This window comes from Myxocyprinus asiaticus, chromosome 2 (genome assembly GCF_019703515.2).
Source record: "Myxocyprinus asiaticus isolate MX2 ecotype Aquarium Trade chromosome 2, UBuf_Myxa_2, whole genome shotgun sequence".
In the NCBI taxonomy this organism is placed as follows: Eukaryota; Metazoa; Chordata; class Actinopteri; order Cypriniformes; family Catostomidae; genus Myxocyprinus; species Myxocyprinus asiaticus.
The window spans coordinates 59,215,785-59,237,852 of NC_059345.1; the positions used below are offsets into that span (position 1 = coordinate 59,215,785).

Genomic DNA, 22,068 nt, shown 5'->3' on the forward strand with positions numbered 1-22,068 from the left:
CATCATTTTGCTTCTCAAGTAAATGTGTCTTGTTTTAAGGATATTTAGACAATTGTACTTGAAAACCGGCATATAAAGCTACTGCTACAGAAAACAAGCAATTGTTTTTGGACTGTTACTTAGGACTGGTGTTTCAAGACTGTCAGCTCCATACCTTAAACGTCCATCCATGTGGGCAACTGATCCTGGTGACAGGGTGTGAATGTAGATTCCCGGGAAGCCCCAAGCAGAAGGTACGCAGCACAAGCCAATACCTAGACCTACACCAAACTCTAAACAAATACAGAATACACACATTCATCATTACTCCCATGTAAATTTCTTCTCACAGTTTTGCAGTCATTGTAACATGTGTTACAATAAAGTGGCTATATTTATAAATGGGATTTCAAACACGATGGCTTATGTATATAAACTAGTAGGTATGACTTTGAAAGACTTATGGACCATATTTTGATATTTTAGGCTACTTTGTTTGTCCAGATTGGATCTTGACAGTGTGAATCAATTTTTGATGTGTGGAAAAGAGCAGTTAGGACATTCTGTAAAACATCTACTTTGTTATTATATTTTAAGAGAAAATCATACAGGTTTAGAAGGACATGAGAGTGAGCAAATGGTGAAAGAATTTTCATTTTTGGGTGAACTATTCCTTTAAGACAACAGAAAACTGAAGGTGAGACATTTGCTGTTGTGCAGCTACACAAAAAAGGCTCTAGAGACTCTAGAGACAAAAAAAAAAAATCTTGTTTGTCAATCCATCCCATTTATTGTATTCTCCAGTGCGGTTTTTGTTTGATCCCCTTGAGACATTCCGTCTCTATTTAGCAAGTGCATCAAAAATATTTCAAACTCATTAGGCTCTAGAGACTTTTATGTGCAGGGCTAAAGTGAAAGCATTTGATTGATGTGTGACACGAAGCATCAGCAATGTTTATCACACCTAAGACAGTGTTACATTTTGACTGGGTAATCTCTGAATCCTCCCAGAGCATGTCAGTTTTTGTGAAATAGTAAGGTATGCCTTTTGATTAAAAAGGCAGTTTACAAACATTCAGCTCAATATGTATCATAATAAAATCCACGAAAGGCATGAAAACCATGGCAAGCCTGCACAGAGCTGTATTATCAGCTAGGTGCTACAATCAGGGGTTAAATTGGGCCGGTACGGTCCGGAACGGCGTTCCGGCACCTTCGGTTAAAAAAAAACAAACAAACAAAAAAAAAATCTTGTTTGTCAATCCATCCCATTTATTGTATTCTCCAGTGCGGTTTTTGTTTGATCCCCTTGAGACATTCCGTCTCTATTTAGCAAGTGCATCAAAAATATTTCAAACTCATTATACTTCGCTCTAGTCAGTTGTGGACGCTGGTAGAGGCAGAATACGAGAGCAGCACGAGGCCGCGCGTTCCCGCATAGACGCGCCGTCCGCTTCTGTACTGAGCCTTAATCCAATCTCTGATTCATAGAAATCGCGTAATATGGAATAAAATGCTCACCCGTTTCTTAGATCCACTGATATGCAGTAGCGATTTTCTTAGTTTTGTTAAAAAGCTGAATACCCGAAGGGGTTTTGAATCAGGAATCAATCACATCCAAGCGACATCAGATCAAAATATCATAGGCCTACAACTTTAGAACAAAAGACCGCTCGACGAACACACTGTAAAAGGTTTCACTGTTATTTGTATATTGATGTGTAGGCTACTCCATTTTTGTTGATTCAGTATTTTTATTTAATTTATTTATTTTGTCTAGCAAATATAGCAGGCTACAGTGGGATTCACTATAGTCAAATGCTTCTTCACATGTAGTGAAGAATTTTAAACTCTTACTATTTAATGCAAATGTTTTCATTACCAATTATATTATCAGAATAACAATTTGAGTAAAAAGTAGTAGTGCAGAAGGTGTTTGTTTCCCCCGTTAAGAACAATGTGCATTTACTTTTAAATTGTATCATTAGATTTACACCGATCAGCCACAACATTAAAACCACCCGCCTAATATTGTGTAGGTCCCCCTCGTGCCGCCAAAACGGTGCCAATACTCATCTCAGAACAACATTTTGAGATGGCATTCTTCTCACCACAATTGTACAGAGCGGTTATCTGATTACTGTAGACTTTGTCAGTTCAAACCAGTCTGGCCATTCTCTGTTGACCTCTCTCATCTACAAGGCATTTCCATCCACAGAACTGCCCCTCACTGGATGTTTTTTTGTTTTTGGCACCATTCGGAGTAAATTCTAGAGACTGTTGTGTGTGAAAATCCCAGCAGATCAGCAGTTACAGAAATACTCAAACCAGTCCATCTGGCACCAACAATTATCCATGCAATTATCTAATCATCCAATCATGTGGCAGCAGTGCAGTGCATAAAATCATGCAGATATGGGTCAGGAGCTTCAGTTAATGTTCACCTCAACCATCAGAATGGGGAAAAAATGTGATCTCAGTGATTTGGACCGTGGCATGATTGTTGGTGCCAGATGGGCTGGTTTTAGTATTTCTGTAACTGCTGATCTCCTGGGATTTTCATGCACAACAGCCTCTAGAATTTACTCAGAATGGTGCCAAAAAAACATCCAGTGAGCGGCAGTTCTGCGGACGGAAATGCCTTGTTGATGAGAGAGGTCAACGGAGAATGGCCAGACTGGTTCGATCTGACAAAGTCTACGGTGACTCAGATAACTGCTTTGTACAATTGTGGTGAGAAGAATAGCATCTCAGAATGCTATTCTGAGATGCGTGTTGCCACTGTTTTGGCGGCACGAGGGGGACCTACACAATATTAGGCAGGTGGCTTCAATGTTGTGGCTGATTGGTGTAAGTGAAGCCGGTTTTATAAGGTGACTCCCAACATAGGGCAAGAAGGTAACTTGTCCCAGCAGTTATCTGATTTTTATAAAATGTATAAAATACATGTGATATTCTTATCTACTAAACCAAATTTTCCATGTAATTATGCATTTTCACAATTAAGTTAAATAATGACATACATAAATAAGGATAGACAAATCATTCAAACAGAATCCCAGTCAAATTGGTTAATTTGAAAGAAAAAACCTTCTCTAAATTACATACCAAACAGGCCTATTAATAAATCCATATTTAGACACCCATGTATTTTTCCATAAGTGAATGATTTGGAACACTCTACACATACAGCATCTCTGCATGTCCAACAAATAGCACACCTCATGTGAAACACATGAATAACCGATTCACAAATAGTGTTTGCCATTAGCATGATGCTAAGCTATTTTTTGCGGATACTAACCATTATTGAATGAATCATGTTTGCTGTACTGTAATCAACCTTTTTCTCCCTTTCTCCGCAATGTTGGATGTTTTTTTTTTTTTAGGTAGACAAAACATTAGACAAGCTGCCATTGCATCAATGTGTAGCCTATGTGATGAATATTAAAGGAATAGTTCATGCAAAAATTTATATTCTGTCCTAATTTTTAGTCATCCTCATGTCATTCCAAATTCGAATGACTTGGCATGCATTCACGTGAGAACTTGCACTGTGAACAAGCTTCTATTATAGTGCCCAACAACATACAATTTATGTCAAGTTCACTGAAAACTTACATTTCTTGTTGTTTTTTCACCAAAACCTATTTTATGCCTTTTAAAAGACTTGGAACATGACACACAAGTAGCATGGGCTACTTAAAGTTTTAAAGTGAGTCATTATCAACTGCCATTGTATTGAAAAGACTTTTTATGTTCAGCATAAGAAAGAAAGTCATATACAGCAGGTGTGGAACAACTTGAGGCTGAGTAAATTAAAACAGAATTTTCATTTTTAGTAAAACTATTCCTTTAAGATTTGGATACTAACCCTTCTGCAAAGTAATCTCCATCATGACTCTGTCCTGAGGCTTTGTATGGTTGTTGAGGCAGTTATAGTCTCCCAGGTCAGCACTGGCTTGGCTTATATTAGTACTGGTGCTCAGCGATCTGGATCGGCATAATTGAGACACCTGCCCTTGGCTGCCTGGCAAGGCGCCTATCCGTAAACTGGTCCTCACCACCAGTGTTAACAAACCCTTCTTCACTTGCTGCAGACAGAAAATCACATTTTATTACTTGTGAGCATCACTGATATTCGCAATGTATAGGAATTTACATGTTGATGATTGTGACGAGGAGGAGGGCATGGCCGGGCCGTGATGGGGCACGGCCGGCGCTGAATCAGCTGATCAGAGGGAGAGCCAGATAAAGGGGCGGCCGGAGGCGCCGGTTCAACAGAGAGACGCACGCGGCATGTTTGTTTATGTTGGTTTTAAGTTTAGCATTAATCTTTGTTTACTGTTCAGCCGGTTCCCGCCTCCCCCTTGCCCGTCCTTTATGTGTTACAATGATATACCCATAAATTGACTACTTGGCTATTTTTAGATTAACGCAACGGCCGTAACTGTGGCCATTTGTCTTGCTATCTGTACAGGAGGTGCTTGAGCATTTTTGTCTAGAACTACATTAAATATTGTGTTAAATAATGATTTAATTTTGAGCATTTAAAAATATATATTTTTGCTGTCAATAATTGCTTTATATTATGCTGTATACTGTATATTGTTAAATTTACACTAATAAAACTGGCAGCTGTGGTTTTTCTTTGCTATAAAAAGAATTCAAGAAAATTAATTATAGACCACTTTTGAAATATGCAGCTATGGATGTTAGGTTACTCACTTTGAACTTGTGTAAGGCATCTTCATGTGTCAAGCCATGTAAAGATTCACCGTTCAATTCCAGTATCTCATCTCCTGTAAAGCAGAAACACTAATACAGTTACCTAATATTAGTTTTCTATCCACTTCCAGCTAATGCAACTGCAAGAGTTGATGGGAATGCATCATTTTGAGGTTAGTGTCCAGATAAATCTGGACAGATATCCTTATCTATTACCAATTACTGTGCAAAATGTAACTAATGAATCCACCTTCCTGTAGTCGCCCATCAGTGGCCGCTGCACCTCCAGGAAAGATGGTCTTGACATAAATCCCCATTGGGCCATACATGCTGTCTCTACCTCCTACTATACTGAATCCCAGGCCCTGAAACACATTGAGGACTGAATGCATAATTTTATTTGTAATATGTGTTCAGGCCCAGACAGAATCTGCAGGCTTTTTTTTTTTTTTTTTTTTTTTTTTGCATTTCCTGCACTGATTTTGGGGTAAAATCTGTTAAATGAATTTAAATGTAATGAAGGTTAAAATGTGTTAAAATGAGCAGAGAGTCCTACAATCCCGTTGGTAGCTAAATGTATGATCAAATTAGCCAAAACATTTAATAAAATGAACACAGAGGGTGGAGGATGTGAAGAACTATGATGGACTTCTGGTGAGTTCAGTAGCAACTGAGCCTATGTATGAATTTCTTTACAAAACAAAAAAGTTAATTAAGAAATATTTTAAAATGGATGAATTGGACTGTATAGTGAGGGAAAAGCAGCCAACAGTATTTATGGGAACTTCAATCCTTTTTAAAAAGGATCCCAGTTGGCACCTCATGAAGTTAATTCAGAGAATGCTGAGAGTGTGTCCATCTGTAATCTAGACAAAGGGTGGCTACTATATAGTCTTACTTTATACAACTATATACATTTTTTTTAATTTGTTTAATATTTTGTGGTCACTACAAAATGAAAATACTTTTGTGTTTTTCATAGTTTTTATGACTTTACTATTAATATCAGATGTGGAAAATAGTAATAATAAAGAATGAGAGGGTGTGTCCAAATTTTGACAGGTTGTGTATGACCTGTATATTTTTGGTTACCTTGCAATGGCCCTTCATGAGGACAATGTTGGAAATGATGAAGGCCTGAACACTACTGCAGGAGTGGAACAAATGTGCAGAACTTAGAGAGCGAGATGGTCTAACCACAGCCTGCGGAGACAGATGACAAATAAACAGAATAACTAAATCCTCTAGATAGCAGGTCAAATGCAAACAGAAAAAAATGGTTAGAGGTCTGTGTTCAGGGCCAAAAGGACAATATGGGATGTTTTATTTTCATGAAATTCTGCTACACAGATCAGGTGTGAAGAATTTGTGTTCATTTTTGTTTTACATAAAGTATGCAGATCCCATTACACTCATTAAAAATAGCCCCTTTGCCAATGTGGAAAAGGAAAGCACTTTGGAGAAAACACTATTTGAGAAACAGAGAATCCTAGCTTGCCTCCAGTGGATATTTGTTGATAATCTTGGAGCAATTACTGTAACAGCCATTTATTTGATTACCAGTATAATAATTTAGTATCAAATAAAGTGCAACAGCTGAAAGGCAATTCACTCTCATTCAGAACTGTTCGGTTAAAGTCCTGGAATGGCAGTCAAGCCATAAACTGTTCTGTAGATTTCACCCTATAAGTATATTTAACATAATTTATGTCTTAACTTTAGAGCTGTCAATCAAATAAAATGTTTATCTAATTAATTACATGATATGCAGATTATTTATTCACAATCAATCACATTTATCAATACTTGCTGAGAAAGGCACCCAAAAAATAAAATACATAAATAAATAATTATAAATAATGATATTGAAATAATTACAAATATAATACAGTATATATAATAAATATAATAATTAACATAATAAAAATACATTAAATATTGTGGTAGTCGAGTAAAGCATTGATAAGAAAATCAATGATACAAAAAGCAGTTTTAGAAGGCAATATATTGTTTATTTTCAAATCATTGAACATAAGCCTATCATTAGCCTACAGTCCACAGCAATTCATTTTGCAATTGAATTTGTCAGTCTGTCCGAGGTAGACATATTATAAGGCCTTTTCTAAGGACGCATCTATGTACACATGTGTTTTAGGAAGCTGTGTCAAATTAAAAGTAGTTTGAAGCTTAGAAAAACATGTCTCAAGACCACTGTGTTCAGAGTTTTATATACTGTATACTGTATAATTATTCACACTGAATTAACTCTTGTGTTGATTTTTTTCTCACAATGTTTTTTTTTTTACTTAATCCAATTGGAATAAAATTCCTTGACTTTGTTCACATATGGTATCTGAAAACACATAAAAAAATGTTTTGACCATTTTCTTTACATTTTTGTTGTTTTATTTCACTTTATTACACTTGTGTTCCCGGTCAAAAATGACCAGCCGTTGGAAATGAATGTATTAGACTACAAAATACAGAAATATTAAGTGTTCAGGAGCATCTCAATCCTTAAGATATACAGTATGTGGATGTGTGTTTGCACACACAAATTCCTCGGACACGTGCACACACACACACACACACACAAAATGTGTGTTGAGGGACCTTTTGTGCATTGTCTTTCCATGTACACTCTTTGAGGAATATTTCAAGATCTGCTCATCATATTATGTTATATCTCTTTTGAATTGGGATAGTGTGATGTAAGTTACGATATGTCATTGTCTATGTTATATGTATGTTTCAGGAAGTAATAAGGAAAATGTGACAAAAAGACACTCCTGTTTATTATATTTATGTGTGTCTGTGTGAATTTCATACTCTAAAACTCATTGCAGTTTGGCCTCTGAGTGAAACAAAAATTTGCTCATTGCATTCTACAAACTGAGACCTTTTGAACGATATTTAACACATGGCTATCTTTTTTATGGTTTTACCAACTTTTACCAATCTTAGTGGGCTGGTCATTTTTGCCCGGGAAAGCGAACACAGCACAAGGGTTAATGTGTTAAAAATTGACAGCCCTACTTCATCTATAAGAGCAAACAGCTCTTTAAGGCGGAAAATTCTAGTAGCATTTCACCCGTTGACAACGTGGACAGCTCAAAACGAACTGTGCTGGTTTACCCACAGATACACAAACATTCATGTTGAGTGCAGTTTTAGGAAACACATGTAAAAAAATAACAAAATTGTAAAATCACATTGTCATGACCTTGATGTTTTTTGCAAGACCCATTTTTGCAAGAACCTTAGTTTAAAAAAAAATTCTAAGTTGACGTGGGAAGGAGCTTTGCAATGTTAACATTACCATTAGAGCATGTCTACATACACAGTAAAAAGTGGTTACCTGAAATTAGCTATTTAAGTGATTTAACTCTTAAAAATAGTTTTGTTGGTCACGTTGTACACTAGACTCTTTAATTAAAAAAGAAAAAAGCAAGGAAAATCCTGTTTTCCATTATATTTTTCTTTAAATAAACTACTGTACATAGCATGCACATCAGCTTCAGTTTACCACGACGGCACGCTGCATGAGTGTTTGTAGCCTGCTTAGCATTGCTTATTCTTATTCTCATACGTTCGTCATTTTATCCTTTGTCATTTTACCGCGTTTCGGGTTTTTCCACTTTTCTACTGTTTCATCTGTGTGTATTTTACCTGTTGCTGCTGGCGCCTAGCTCGAGTCTGTGTTTGTAGCCTGCTAGCTTTTTTTTTAGCATCGCTTATCTATCTGTTTTCAGCCTTTAATCCTTCACATCTGCCATTTTTCAGCACGCATCAGGTTTTCCCCTGCATTATTCTCTTCAACGATTCAACTGCATGCATTTTCCACGTGCATCCGCTTTCTATTTTTATCACAATTAAATTGCGTGAATTTTACAGTACGCACCCATTTTTGTCCTCTGTGTTACGCAGATTATTGCATCGATCTCAAAGCACCGCTTATCAAGAATAACCAACAACAACAACAAACAACTGCGGTAAGTCATGGCATCCGCTCTTGTTTTTTCTTCCTGCATTGCATGTCACATGTTTACAATAGCCTCTTCCGTCAGCAGTGAGGGATTCACATGTGATAAATGTAAGGAATTAGTCAGGCTGACAGAGAAGGTTAATGAGTAAGAGACACGCATCCGAACGCTAGTGGAGGTCAGTGAGAAAGAGAAGCCAGTAGATACTGTTTTGAATGCTGGCAGTACAGAGAGCAACACACACACTTTGCTTCCGGCTGTAGAGCCCCTGCAACAGGGTGTTTGGGTGACGTCTCAGCGGCATACTCGATCAGCAAAGCGACACCACTCTCCTGTTCCTGTTAGGGTTTCCAATCGATTCTCCCCACTCAGTGATGCACCCACTGAGAATCTTGTTGAAAGAGCCCTTGTTATTGGTGATTCTATTGTAAGGAACATGGAAATAGAGACTCATTTCGGGGGACCAGAGCATCTGACATCAGATCAAATTTACAAGTGCTGGCTAATGCTAAAAGTAGATTTTCTAAAATTTTTATGTCGGCACTAATGATGTCCGGCTTCACCAGTCGGAAATCACTAGAGATAATGTTAAAGAGGTGTGTGAATTTGCAAAAACGATGTCAGACACTGTAATATGCTCTAGCCACCTCCCTGCTTGTCGTGGTGACGAGGTTTATAGTAGATTAGTGTCACTGAATGGCTGGATGTCTGAGTGGTGTCTGGAGAATAGAATAGGATTTATAGACAATTGGAAGAGTTTTTGGGGTAGACCTGACCTGCTAAAGAGAGACGGACTCCATCCCTGCAGGGAAGGTGCCGCTCTCCTCTCTAGTAATTTGGCTCATAGTCTTAACAATGATAGTATTTGACTAACCGGGGCCCAGGTCAGGAAGCAGACAAACTGGTTAATCCGAATGTCTGCTAGCTGCCTTGCGATGTCACACAGGTCACATAAACTAGAACACATAGAGACTGTTTCACCTAGATATCATATAAAGACTGTGTCTGTTCCCCGAACTACAAAACACAAAACCCTCACTAAATCATTTAGAAAAAATTTGATTAAGGTCAAACTTGAACAAAACAAACAAATTAAAGATAAACACCATATAAAGTTAGGGTTACTAAACATCAGATCTCTTTCTACCAAAGCACTAATTGTAAATCCAGTTGATCCAGTGCTGGTTGGACCAATCAGATTCTACACTACAGGACTGTTTAGATCATGCGAACTGGGAGATGTTACGGTCCGCCTCTGATGATGACATAGAGGTTTACACTGATAGCATAACGTGTTTCATCAGAAAGTGCGTAGAGGACGTTGTTCCGACCAAAACAATACGGATCTACCCTAACCAGAATCCATGGGTTAATAGCGATGTTCGCGCAACACTTAATGCGCGGACCTCCGCTTTTAATTCCGGGAACGCGGATGAGCATAAACAAGCCAGTTATGCCCTCCGTAAAACTATCAGAGCAGCAAAACGCCATTACAGGGACAAGATTGAAGGACAGTTCAACACCACCAACTCCAGAAGCATGTGGCAGGGAATTAATATCATCACGGACTACAAAGGGAATAAAACTCCGCCATGAACACCACTGCCTCTCTCCCGGATGAGCTTAATACTTTTTATGCTCGTTTCGAGGGAAATAACACTGCCCTCGCAGAGAGAGCTCTCTATCTCTGTAAGCGGATGTAACCCGATCCTTCCGACGGGTGAATATCCGTAAAGCCGCGGGTCCAGACGGCATTCCAGGCTGCGTCATCAGAGTGTGCGCAAACCAACTGGCTGGTGTTTTTATGGACATTTTCAACCTTTCCCTCTCCTTGTCTGTAGTCCCCACATGCTTCAAAACATCCACCATTGTGCCTGTACCAAAGCAATCCAAAATCACTTGCTTAAATGACTGGCATCCTGTTGCTCTGACCCCCATCATCAGCAAATGCTTTGAGAGGCTAATCAGAGATTACATCTGCTAATATATCATCAGATGTGAGCTTCCCTCCCTCCAGGACATATATACCAGGCGGTGTGTGAAAAAAGCTCGGAGGATCATCAGAGACTCCAGCCACCCGAGCCATGGGCTGCTCTTACTGCTACCATCAGGCAGGCAGTATCGCAGCATCAGGACCCGCACCAGCCGACTTCATGACAGCTTCTTCCTCCAAGCAATCAGACTTTTGAACTCTTGATCTCTCACGATCAACATACATCAGCACTGCACTTTATTAATCTTATTATCTCACACTTTATTAATCTTATTATCTCTGTCATAAATTATATTCTCTCTTAACAACACATTGGCAACTGACTATCAACCGACAGCCTGAATGTCAATACAGTACAATACAACCTACTGTATATTTAATATATAATTTATATACTATTTTTATTGTATGTGTATTCTATATTATGTGTATGTGTGTTCTATATTGTGTGTATTGTATACTGTACATTGTATATTATTATTGTGTTACGTAATTATGTGTATATTAGATATGTAAATTGTGTTGTGTAAATCTGATGTTTATTGTAAATTGGTATATGTCTTATCACTGTCATGACTGCTATGTTGCTTGGAACTGCACCCAAGATTTTCACCCACTGTTGCACTTGTGCATATGGTTGTGTGACAATAAAAGTGATTTGATTTGATTAAATTAAATTATTACAGATCATATCTTGATGTGCTCTGTTTGACTGAAACCTGGCTTAAACCAGATGAATATATTAGTTTAGATGAATCTACTCCCCCAGGTTATTGTTATAAACATGAGCCTTGTCTGAAGGGTCGAGGAGGAGGTGTTGCTACAATATACAGTGAAGTTTTTGGTGTTAATCAGAGGACAGGATATAAATTTAAGTCTTTTGAAATAATAATGCTTAATGTGACACTGTCAGATATAGATATAAATGTAAAAAATTCTGTCGTCTTTTACCCTTGCTACAGTATATAGATCACCCGGGCCTTATTCTGATTTCCTTGGTGAATTTGCAAATTTTTTATCAGATATTGTAGTTACTGTAGATAGAGCTTTAATTGTTGGTGACTTCAACGTTCACATAGATAATGAAAATGACACATTGGGATTAGCATTTATCGATATTCTCAACTCTCTTGGAGTCAGACAAAATGTAACAGGACCAACTCATCGCCATAATCATATGCTAGATTTAATTCTGTCATATGGAGTTGATGTTGATAATATAGAAATTCAACCGCAGAGCGATGACATCTCGGATCATTACCTTGTCTCTTGTATGCTGCGATCAGCTAATGTTACTCAATCTACACCACGCTGTCGTTCAGGTAGAACTATTCTTTTGACCACTAAAGATACAGTAGCTTCACTAATAATCTTCAAGATCTATCTCATACACTCAGTAAACCCCAAAGCCTTGAAGAACTTGAAATAACAGAAAATATAAATACAGTAATCTCTAGCACTCGTGATAGTGTCACCCCACCTTCGATTAAAGAAAATTAAAGAAAAAAGCCCTGCACCATGGTACAATGATCACACTCATGCTCTCAAGAAAGCAGCTCGGAAAATGGAGCGCAAGTGGAAGAATACAAAATTAGAAGTATTCAGTACTGTGGCTAAATTGGTTAGGAATAAAGCCTCAACAGAACCAGATATTCCGTCGCAGCACAAGAATAATGACTTCATGAATTTCTTTATGATAAAATTGAAATCATCAGAAACAAAATTGAAATTACGCATCCATCTGCCACAGTACCCCAGAAGACTAAAATTATTCCCTATGAGCAACTTCATCCTTTGCTGTCATAGGTCATGAAGAGCTAACAAAACTTATCGAAACATCAAAAGCCACAACATGTTTGTTAGATCCAGTACCAACCAAGCTCTTAAAAAAGGTATTCCCTGTAATCTCAGAACCTCTTCTTAATATTATTAACTCCTCGCTATCCTTAGGACATGTCCCAAGAAACTTTAAATGGCAGTTATCAAACCGCTTATTAAGAAGCCACAACTTGATCCTAAAGAACTGGCTAATTATAGACCGATTTCAAATCTCCCGTTTATGTCGAAAATACTAGAAAAGGTAGTATCCTCCCAAATATGTTCATTTCTACAGAGAAATAGTATATATGAACAATGTCAGTCAGGATTTAGTCCTCATCACAGTACAGAGACTGCACTTATCAGAGTTACAAATGACTTGCTCTTATCATCTGATCGCGGCTTGTAACGTTGTTGGCTGCGGCAATGATGGCAATGACGAAGACGATGATGAGATGAAGAACCCAAGTGCAGTTTATTAAGTAAACGTGAAATCCAAAAACCCTAACCAAAAACGTGATTTAACAAAAACATGAACTTGACATAAACTAGACTTGACTATGACCTGACTTGACTATGACTATGACTATGACTTGACAACATTCACATCCAATACTAGACAACCAGACAATGCAGACATGAGGGCTTAAATACAAGACATGGGAGAACATAAACCAATGAACAAACAGAACTGATAACAAGATAATTAAACAATAAACCAATGAAAACATGACACATGAACATGGAGGGAAAACAGAAATCACATGACAAGGGAAACAAGAACTAAACATTTCAAAATAAAAGACATGAATCAACAGAATACACATGACACGGCTGCATTTCACCTCTAGTTCTTTTAGAACCTAGTGATGCATTCGACACGATAGATCACAACATTCTCTTGAATAGGCTAGAGAATTATGTTGGCATTTGTGGAATTGCATTAACATGGTTTAGGTCCTATTTAGCAAACCGCTACACTTTGTCTATGTAAATGAGGAATTGTCAAACCAAACAAAATTAAGGTATGGAGTGCCACAGGGATCAGTTTTAGGGCCTCTGCTTTTCTCCTTGTATATGCTTCCCCTGGGAGATATTATCAGGAATCGTTGAATAAGTTTCCATTGTTATGCCGACAATACCCAACTTTATATTTCTTCAAAATCTGATGAGATTTCACAATTCTCCAAATTAGCAGAGTGTATCATTGAAATAAAAGATTGGATGGCCAGAAATTTCCTTCTACTCAATTCCAACAAAACAGAGGTACTAATTATTGGACCACAAACCTCTAAAAATAAGCTGCTAAAATATAATTTGACTCTTGATGGATGTATTGTTACATCGTCTTCAACAGCGAAGAACTTAGGTGTTATATTTGATACCAATCTGTCTTTGAAAATCAAATTATCAATGTTTGTAGAACAGCATTCTTCCACCTAAGAAATATTGCTAAATTACGACACATGCTCTCTGTTGCTGATGCCGAAACAAAATTCATGCGTTCTTGACCTCAAGACTAGATTATTGTAATGCATTACTGGGAGGATGTCAAGCAAGGTCAATAAATAAACTTCAATTGGTTCAAAATGCAGCAGCCAGAGTGCTGACGAGAACCAAGAAATATGATCATATTAGCCCCATTTTATCATCGTTACATTGGCTACCTGTTAAATTTCGTATTAATTGTAAAATTCTGTTAACTACGTACAAAGCTTTGAATGGTCTAGCTCCGCAGTACTTAAGTGACCTTCTACCATGCTATATTCTATCACGTTCATATATTCTATCACGTTCATTACAATCGCAAAATTCTGGCCTGTTAATAGTTCCTAAATATCAAAATCAACAAAAGGAGGTAGAATCCTTTTCATATTTGACTCCTAAACTATGGAATAGTCTCCCTAACAATATTCAAGATGCAGACACACTCACTCAGTTTAAGTCTAGACTAAAGACTCATCTATTTAGCCAGGCATACACCTAATTTATCCTTCAGCTCACAATTAGGCTGCTTTAGTTAGGTCTGCTGGAACCAGAAACAGTGATCATGATCTATAACTCTGCAATAAATTGAATGGCATCTATGCTAATATTATTTTATTTGTTTCCCTGCCTCAACCCCGGGACTCCTATCCTGAGGTCACCAGAACCGGCTGGATCCAGCTCCATTCCTGCTTCGTGTTGGACTCCACTGCCACGTGTCGCTGTGTGATGATGACTAATAGCAGCCGGTGCCAGCCAAACATCACTTCAATCTATTATGATGGACTTCAGAGGATGAACTGATGCCAACTCCAACCAGAAGACATGGGATACTTCATATGCCATTGCCTGAACCTTGGATTTAGGATAGACATCACCGAAATTACCGGCCAGGTTGAACTGCGATGCACCTAACTGATCTCTGCCTGCATCACTTCGGTCTAATGATGGACTACACTCTTGAAATGGAATACATAGACTATTAATTAATTGCCAACAAAACCCTTCATCAGCCAACTAACAAGGACAATTGCATCTATGTTAACTTCTGCAGTTAATTCAAGATGGACTTCAAATACATTAGTCATTAATCTTACAGTTCATACAAAATCTTTGTTTTAAACACTGACCCTTAACACTTACTTAGTATAATAATTTTAAACCATGACTTGCACTATACATAAGTAATATTGGCATTATATTCATGATGTTAGTCAGAGGGGAACTGGCCCTCACAGTGAGTCTGGTTTCTCCCAAGGTTATTTTTCTCCATTAAACAACATCTTATGGAGTTTTGTGTTCCTTGCCACAGTCAACTTCGGCTTGCTCACTGGGGTTTTAAATACAATTATTATTTAATTACTTATTTTTAAACACAATTCACAATCATATTTTATCAAACTACACAATGATGACTCTAAGACATTATAGATATTACAGTTTTATCTTCTGTTAATGCCTGATCTTCTGTAAAGCTTCTTTGAAACAATGTGTGTTGTGAAATGCGCTATACAAATAAAAATGACTTGTCTTGACTTGACATTTAGTAACACTAAACCATGCAACAATCTTTAACCTGAATTTCAATATTAAAATTATATTTGTTTAATTCTTAGATCCCTAAAAAGCAGTCCAGATTCCATGATCCTGTCACTCCCTCTCACCTGTGGAATGCTGTGAGGGAGCTCCAGCTGCTGGGAGAGAGACTTCCTGTTGCCGTAAAAGCCTGCGGTGGTGTTGGCGTGACACGGGAACAGCTCTGGCGTCTTCATAATGATGGTATCCAAGTCTCTGATCCAGTACGGGTGAACGCCTAAAACCATGTGGACTCGTGAAGTTACATAAGACAGTGTCCTCTAGATGTTGGATAATGGACACAGTTGGACAATGTAAAAAAACATGGACATGTGAGAAGGTTTCAGTTTACTATTGTCAAGCAAGAGTAGGATATAATATGCTAATTTTCAGGAGGATGAAAACACGTGTTTGCATCTTTTGGGAGAAAGTCCTTAAGAGCTTATGAAGTTATGTAAGTGCCCTTATGCAGTGCTGTGTTGCATGTGTGTAGTCAGTGCTTAAATTGAGTTATGTTTTGAGAGGGGGTCCTAAACTTTTTGGGGGACTGGGGGTGAGGGTAATTGTACTCACTTAGTATCCTAGGTGATATCAGATGATTCCCCTTTATATAATAAGTTACAATAAATTATAAAGTCAAAGATGCATAAAATAGAAAATGATACAAAAATTAAAAAAAATCACTAGAGAAGTTGAATGAAGTTGGTCTAGTAGTATGACTTTGAGAAAAAGGTGGCCTGTGTTTGAATCGTAAGTCAGTGTACATGAAATAAAAAATTTACCCTATTAATTTCTTTCTTAATACACATTCTTGGTCTTATTCCTGTTTTTTCTTTGTATTTTTTCATCAAATGGTAATAACGCCTTTTCGGCTGATGAAACAAATCACCCCCTCCAATCAATGAAATAAATTCTGGATGGATAAAGTCAAGTCACGCAAATCACAGTCAGTGTGAACGCACCTTTATGGTGGTTCCCAACACCCCTCAATTCAAGCACTGTGTGTTGTGCATTCATGCAAGTTTGTCTTACTGGTGGAGCTTGAACGTGATCTCTTGCAGGACGTTTCTTGACAGTGCGGATCCTCGCTCTCATTTTTACAGTTCTTGCTGTCATCTTCTGACACTCGAATAACTGGCAGCTACAAATATGCACATTGTCAGAACTTCTTGTCATGTGTTTTATTGTAGTATGGTGGAAATAACTTGGAAATTGGGCTAATTGGTATGATGGTAGGCTATATCCCCTGTAACTATAGTCCATGTATCATGTGTCAATGGTAGAGATTTTAGTCTACCGTTTATGCTACAGTAGATCTGTGTGTCAATCACGTGACATGGACAAAGGAACATGAAGTAATGCAAAAATACATACTGGGATGCATCCCACAAAAGTCAAGATGAGGAAGAATTTGTTTTTAAGGGGTGTAGTTGTTTACAGTTGCCAAGCGATGTTGCAATATCCGCATTAATGCAGGTCACAGGTGTGCATATATTGTATATTTTACTACAGCTTCAAATGTGGCTCATTGAAACAGAATTCTCTGAAACGTATTAATATTAGTTTTAGTGTTTTGACCCTTTTGTTTTTACTTATAGTGTCACATAACATTAGGCCGTTTTTTTACAGTACTTCCAGGCTTATTTATTTTTTTATGTATAATCTTTTACTTTATGGTTGTATCTCTCTAAACTTGAACAAATTAAGTAATCAACAAATATAATTTTTCCCCACCTTCAAGTTATTGTTGTTTCCCATTGTCTCCTTTTCTCCATAACCATAGCCAAACTCGTCTGATATATTGACATTTGTGAAGAGTGCTGTGCTTTCACAAGGAGGGAACTCCTGCAGTACATACAAGACAGAACAACTGATAAACTTTGTGGAATAGTACAATTGGATAATTCTGTAAGCTGTGACACATTGGAAGATTTTGTGTCTCTTTTCCCACCCTGGATCAAAATACGTTCTACTGCGTTGCGGATCTGTTCAATGTCTTTCATGACTGAATGGATTCTGTGTTGGTTAAGGTTAAGGTCTCATTGGTTAAGGTCTGACATTAAGGAATCACATTTGACCTGTTTATTTCAGCTCTGCTTAAAAAGATGTAGAACAATGTTCTGCATTTGAACAAACCACTAACCTTAAGCATTAAACTTTGGCACATCACACAACCCTCTGTGCTACTCAAACCATGTGGCTTTGTTCAGGAAAGTTAATTCTTAGAATTATTTTTTCAGAATCAGACTTATAATTTTTGATAATAAAACAGGCAACATAATCTCATAGATTTACATCAAAGGCCATATCTGTCAAGGAGAAACTCACGACGCAGAGGGATGGACTCAGTCATGGGGTTTATTGACACAGGGAATGGACAAGAGGTGTAACAAACAGGTGAGGCAATCCAGACACAGGTATGACACGAACAGCAGGTGAGTAAACCCCAAATGGAAATATAACAAAATGCTGATGAAGGGAAAACTCAAAGTCTTTTGGTCTTTGCAGGAAACGTAAAGGAAACAGGAGAATCCAAACGCTGGGGAACAAACGGAGGATGAACTAATACTAAACTCTGATGAGGGGAACAATAACAGGTAAGTATATAAATACAGGTAAGTCTAGACAAACTAGGGAGTCCATAGTCTCCGGGGAAACACTGACAAGAACAGACAAATCACTGAGTGTGAAAGCGGGGTTTTTATGCGGTCCTTGATTAATCACTGATGAAGTGCATGTGCGTGTGATCAACTCGAGAAAGTGAGCGCTGTGTGGAGTGAGGGAGAGGGAGCAGAGTGTGGTGTGAGAGAGGGAGTCCGGTAGATCCGTGACAGAACCCCCCCCAAAGGGCGACTCCTGGCGCCCAAAGATGGAGGAGGGCAGGAGGACACAGATGACGGGAGGATCCAGGAGGATGATCAGGGGTTTGGCGGTTTGGCTGCAGGAGGTGGAAACTTAGGGGGCGGAGCCATAGGCAGATCCAGATGAGGAGCAGCAGGAATAGGGACTTGAGATCCCAGTGGCGGAGCTGGAGATGGGTCTGGAGATGGAGCCACAGGAGGATGGAAGATTTGGGTCTCAAGAGGAGGAACAGGAGGAGGAGCAGGTGGAGCCAAAGGAGGATCGGGGATTTGAGACTCAGGTGGTGGAGATAGTGGTGGAGCGGGCTGAACCGTAGGAGGTGGAGTTTCAGGGGGTGAGGGCGGAGCCATGGAAGATTCTGAGGGCAGAGCCGTGGAAGACTCTAAGGGCGGAGCCGAGGGAGGCTCGACGAAGGCAGGCAGAGCCAAGGGAGGCTCAACGAAGGCAGGCAGAGCTGAGGGAGGCTCAATGGGCGGAGCCAAGGAAGGCAGAGCCAGGAGATGCCCGAGAGGTGGAGCCATGGAAGGCAGAGCCATGGGAGGTTCAAGGAGCGGCACCAGGGAAGGCGGAGCCACAGGAGGCTTGAGGGACGAAGCCATGGAATGCGGAGCCATGGAAGGCAGAGCATAAGAGGCTCGAGGGGCGGAGCCAGGGAAGGCGGAGCCAGTAAATGCCTGAGGGGCGGAGCCAAGGAAGGCGGAGCCATGGGTACTGGCTCGTTAACTGTGGTAGGCATGGGCACTGGCTCGTTAACCGTAGCAGGCATGGACACTGGCTCATTAACGGTGGCAGGCATGGGCGCTGATAATCCGTGAGGAATGGTCTTCATGGCCAAACGTACCAACATCAGTGGGGGATCATTCACTTGAAGATAGTGCAGAAAACAACGAGGTAAGCTCCATGGTCTTCGGAGCAGGTGCCGGTGGTGGCATGGGGTTCCCGCCATAACCCACAGTGTAAGTGGAGAATATTGGGAGAGGAGTTACCTTGGGGGTGATGGGAGTGACCTCCTCTGTCCTGCGTGTCGATACTGGTGAGGGGTAATGGATGGCCAGTGTGGCTCGGACATAATCTGCAAAGGAAAGACTCTCCACCTCCGGAAGGGCTGTGTGTCGATGAAAGTTCAGTCCCATTCTGTAAATGGATCTGAGGTAGGAGTCCGATATTGTGGTTGGGGTGATGAGTTCACAGAACCTAGTTGTGCATTCTAGGAGAGGAAGATATTGTTTAAATAGCTCCATCAACGCACCAGTCATTTCCATGCTCTTGGTGATTGTGCTCGTCGGTGTTGTTGGAATACCCGCTGAGTCCTTTTTGGTTGGTCTGTTCTTCTGTCATGGAGAAACTCCTGGAGGCAGAGGGATTGACTCAGTTGTGGGGTTTATTGACAGAGGGAATGGACAAGAGGTGTAACAAACAGGTGAGGCAATCCAGACACAGGTATGACACGAAACGTAAGGAAACGTAAACGAAACTGGAGAATCCAAACGCTGGGGAACAAACAGAGGATAAACTAATACTAAACTCTGATGAGGGGAACAATAACAGGTAAGTATATAAATACAGTTAAGTCTAGACAAACTAGGGAGTCCATAGTCTCCAGGGAAACACTGACAAGAACAGACAAATCACTGAGTGTGAGAGCAGGGTTTTTATGCAGTCCTTGATTAATCACTGATGAAGTGCAGGTGCATGTGATCAAATCAGGGGAGAGTGAGCGCTGTGTGGAGTGAGGGAGAGGGAGCAGATTGTGGCGTGAGAGAGGGAGTCCGGTGGATCCGTGACAATATCTAGGGACCAGAATATCATAAAGACTTTAGGATGGGCTTTTTTGACTTGGTCCAGTAAGCAACGACCACGCAACCACCCAAAAAACTCAAGTTACACCCTGGCGACTGTGCACAACACAACACTTTCTTATCAGAACTCCAAGGCAAAATCAGTATTTTTTCTAAATAGAATGATGTTTAAAATGTTTTCATAGCCTAAAAGGAGTTCCTTACTTTATCCAGAGCAATCGGTTTCCTGATATTTTAAGTCAACTGGTTAGGTTTGTAATATGTCTGACTAGAACCACTCTAAACCTTATTAAAATTGGAAAAAACACTCAAAGGCATTCCTACTTTTTTTTTTTTTTTTTGTCAAATGGGAACAATAGAGGTTTTGTTCAGAAATATCAGTGCCTGATTTTCATAGCAATGTATGCCTTCTGTCAGAGGCATAGCAGAGAGCATAGGAGTGAAGTTATTTGCGATTTTTGCTGGTCTGACATTTTCAGGATGCTTAAAATATATGCCCTAAGGGCTGAACTAGAATCAGCCATCTTGACCATTATAGGACAATAAACCACAAAATTGCTCAGGGATCAGTGCTCAGAGCAATATTTTGATGTTTCTAGTGGACATGCAACTGATAATGTCTTCAGTACTGGCAGCTCTATGAATAGTGTTGTATGGATGTTTCACAGAATAAAACTAGTATTTAAGAGAGCTGAACAGGGTCATTTTTCTAGGGTAAGTTCAAGGGCTTTATCAAGCTAAGGTCACAACAATTATCAATGAGTCCTTGAAAAATCTTCACATTCTTTTTACGTTTTACGTTATAACAAACTTTCGAAACAGACATTCTTGTAAGTAGATGCAGTATGCATGGCCTATTTTGCATAGTATGTCCATTTTATGTATTTATACATTTGCCTAAATGTGCATTATACAACCAGAGCATACTGCACGGAATAGTCAGTAATATCAGCCGCAATTTTTTACATCTTTCTTGGCTCATTGTTTAACTGTACTACGAAAACTTCAGTATAAATTAGTATAAAAATAGAAAAATAAATAAAAAAATAAATTCAATATTTCTTTTTAAGATATAACTTGCTGAATTAAATATGCAACATAGTGTAACAATGTGACAACAATCAAAGTCCCTTTAAGGTTTTCACTCAGTGGCCATATTAGTGATGCCTCTGAGCAAATTTTTGAAATGGCAGGGGAGGAGTTATATATATATAAGAGTTTATATTCATGAGGAAAGCAATACCTGATTGGATGATTCAGTAATATTCATCAGGAAAGAGCTAAAAGATGTAACACAAACCTAACCCAACCCCTAAAACTAACCCTAACATATCAGGTAATGCTTTACTCATAAATATGAATGAGTATTCCCCTGCCATCCTACATTTTGGAAATCCACATTCGGGCAGCAATTTTCTGTTAAGTTCAGTGCTTATCAACCTTAATGGGGAAAGACCAAAATCTCAAATAAATAGAATAAAATAAAATGGTCCAAAACAATAACATTTAAATAACATATTTAAAATCAGAAAAAAATGACAAAAATGGTATCAAACAATTTGCATCTTGGCTCAAATCATACAAAAAAAATAGAAATGTTTTTTGCATCAATGTGGCATACTTCTGTAGCATAATGACTTACTTCAGTACTAGCAGTTCTATGGATAGTCTTCAGGGTGCATTTTCTCTCTGCATCAGGCTCCAGTTTTGTGTGATCCTTTATAACCTGTCCGTTAAATGGGGAAAGCCTTTCTCCAAAGTAGACATTAGTGTCCCTAGAGACAGAAAATATGAAATGATGTGCATTAAAGCACTTACATGTACGCTTATTGTACGTGCATGTTTG

At 38.9% G+C, this 22,068-nt stretch overlaps 1 protein-coding gene across 1 annotated transcript in view; it reads right to left on the reverse strand.

The window, feature by feature from the left end:
• The window catches only part of LOC127453358 (pro-interleukin-16-like), a gene marked incomplete at its 5' end in the record, with an annotated part of 55,748 nt that overhangs the window by 30,802 nt on the left and 2,878 nt on the right, over nt 1-22,068 (reverse strand). The window contains 9 exons of the mRNA XM_051719691.1: nt 155-272; nt 3,854-4,073; nt 4,708-4,781; nt 4,958-5,072; nt 5,800-5,910; nt 15,651-15,799; nt 16,594-16,702; nt 17,296-17,406; nt 21,865-21,997. Coding sequence (XP_051575651.1) covers nt 155-272; nt 3,854-4,073; nt 4,708-4,781; nt 4,958-5,072; nt 5,800-5,910; nt 15,651-15,799; nt 16,594-16,702; nt 17,296-17,406; nt 21,865-21,997 — 1,140 coding nt within the window. The remainder of the gene's footprint in view (nt 1-154; nt 273-3,853; nt 4,074-4,707; nt 4,782-4,957; nt 5,073-5,799; nt 5,911-15,650; nt 15,800-16,593; nt 16,703-17,295; nt 17,407-21,864; nt 21,998-22,068) is intronic.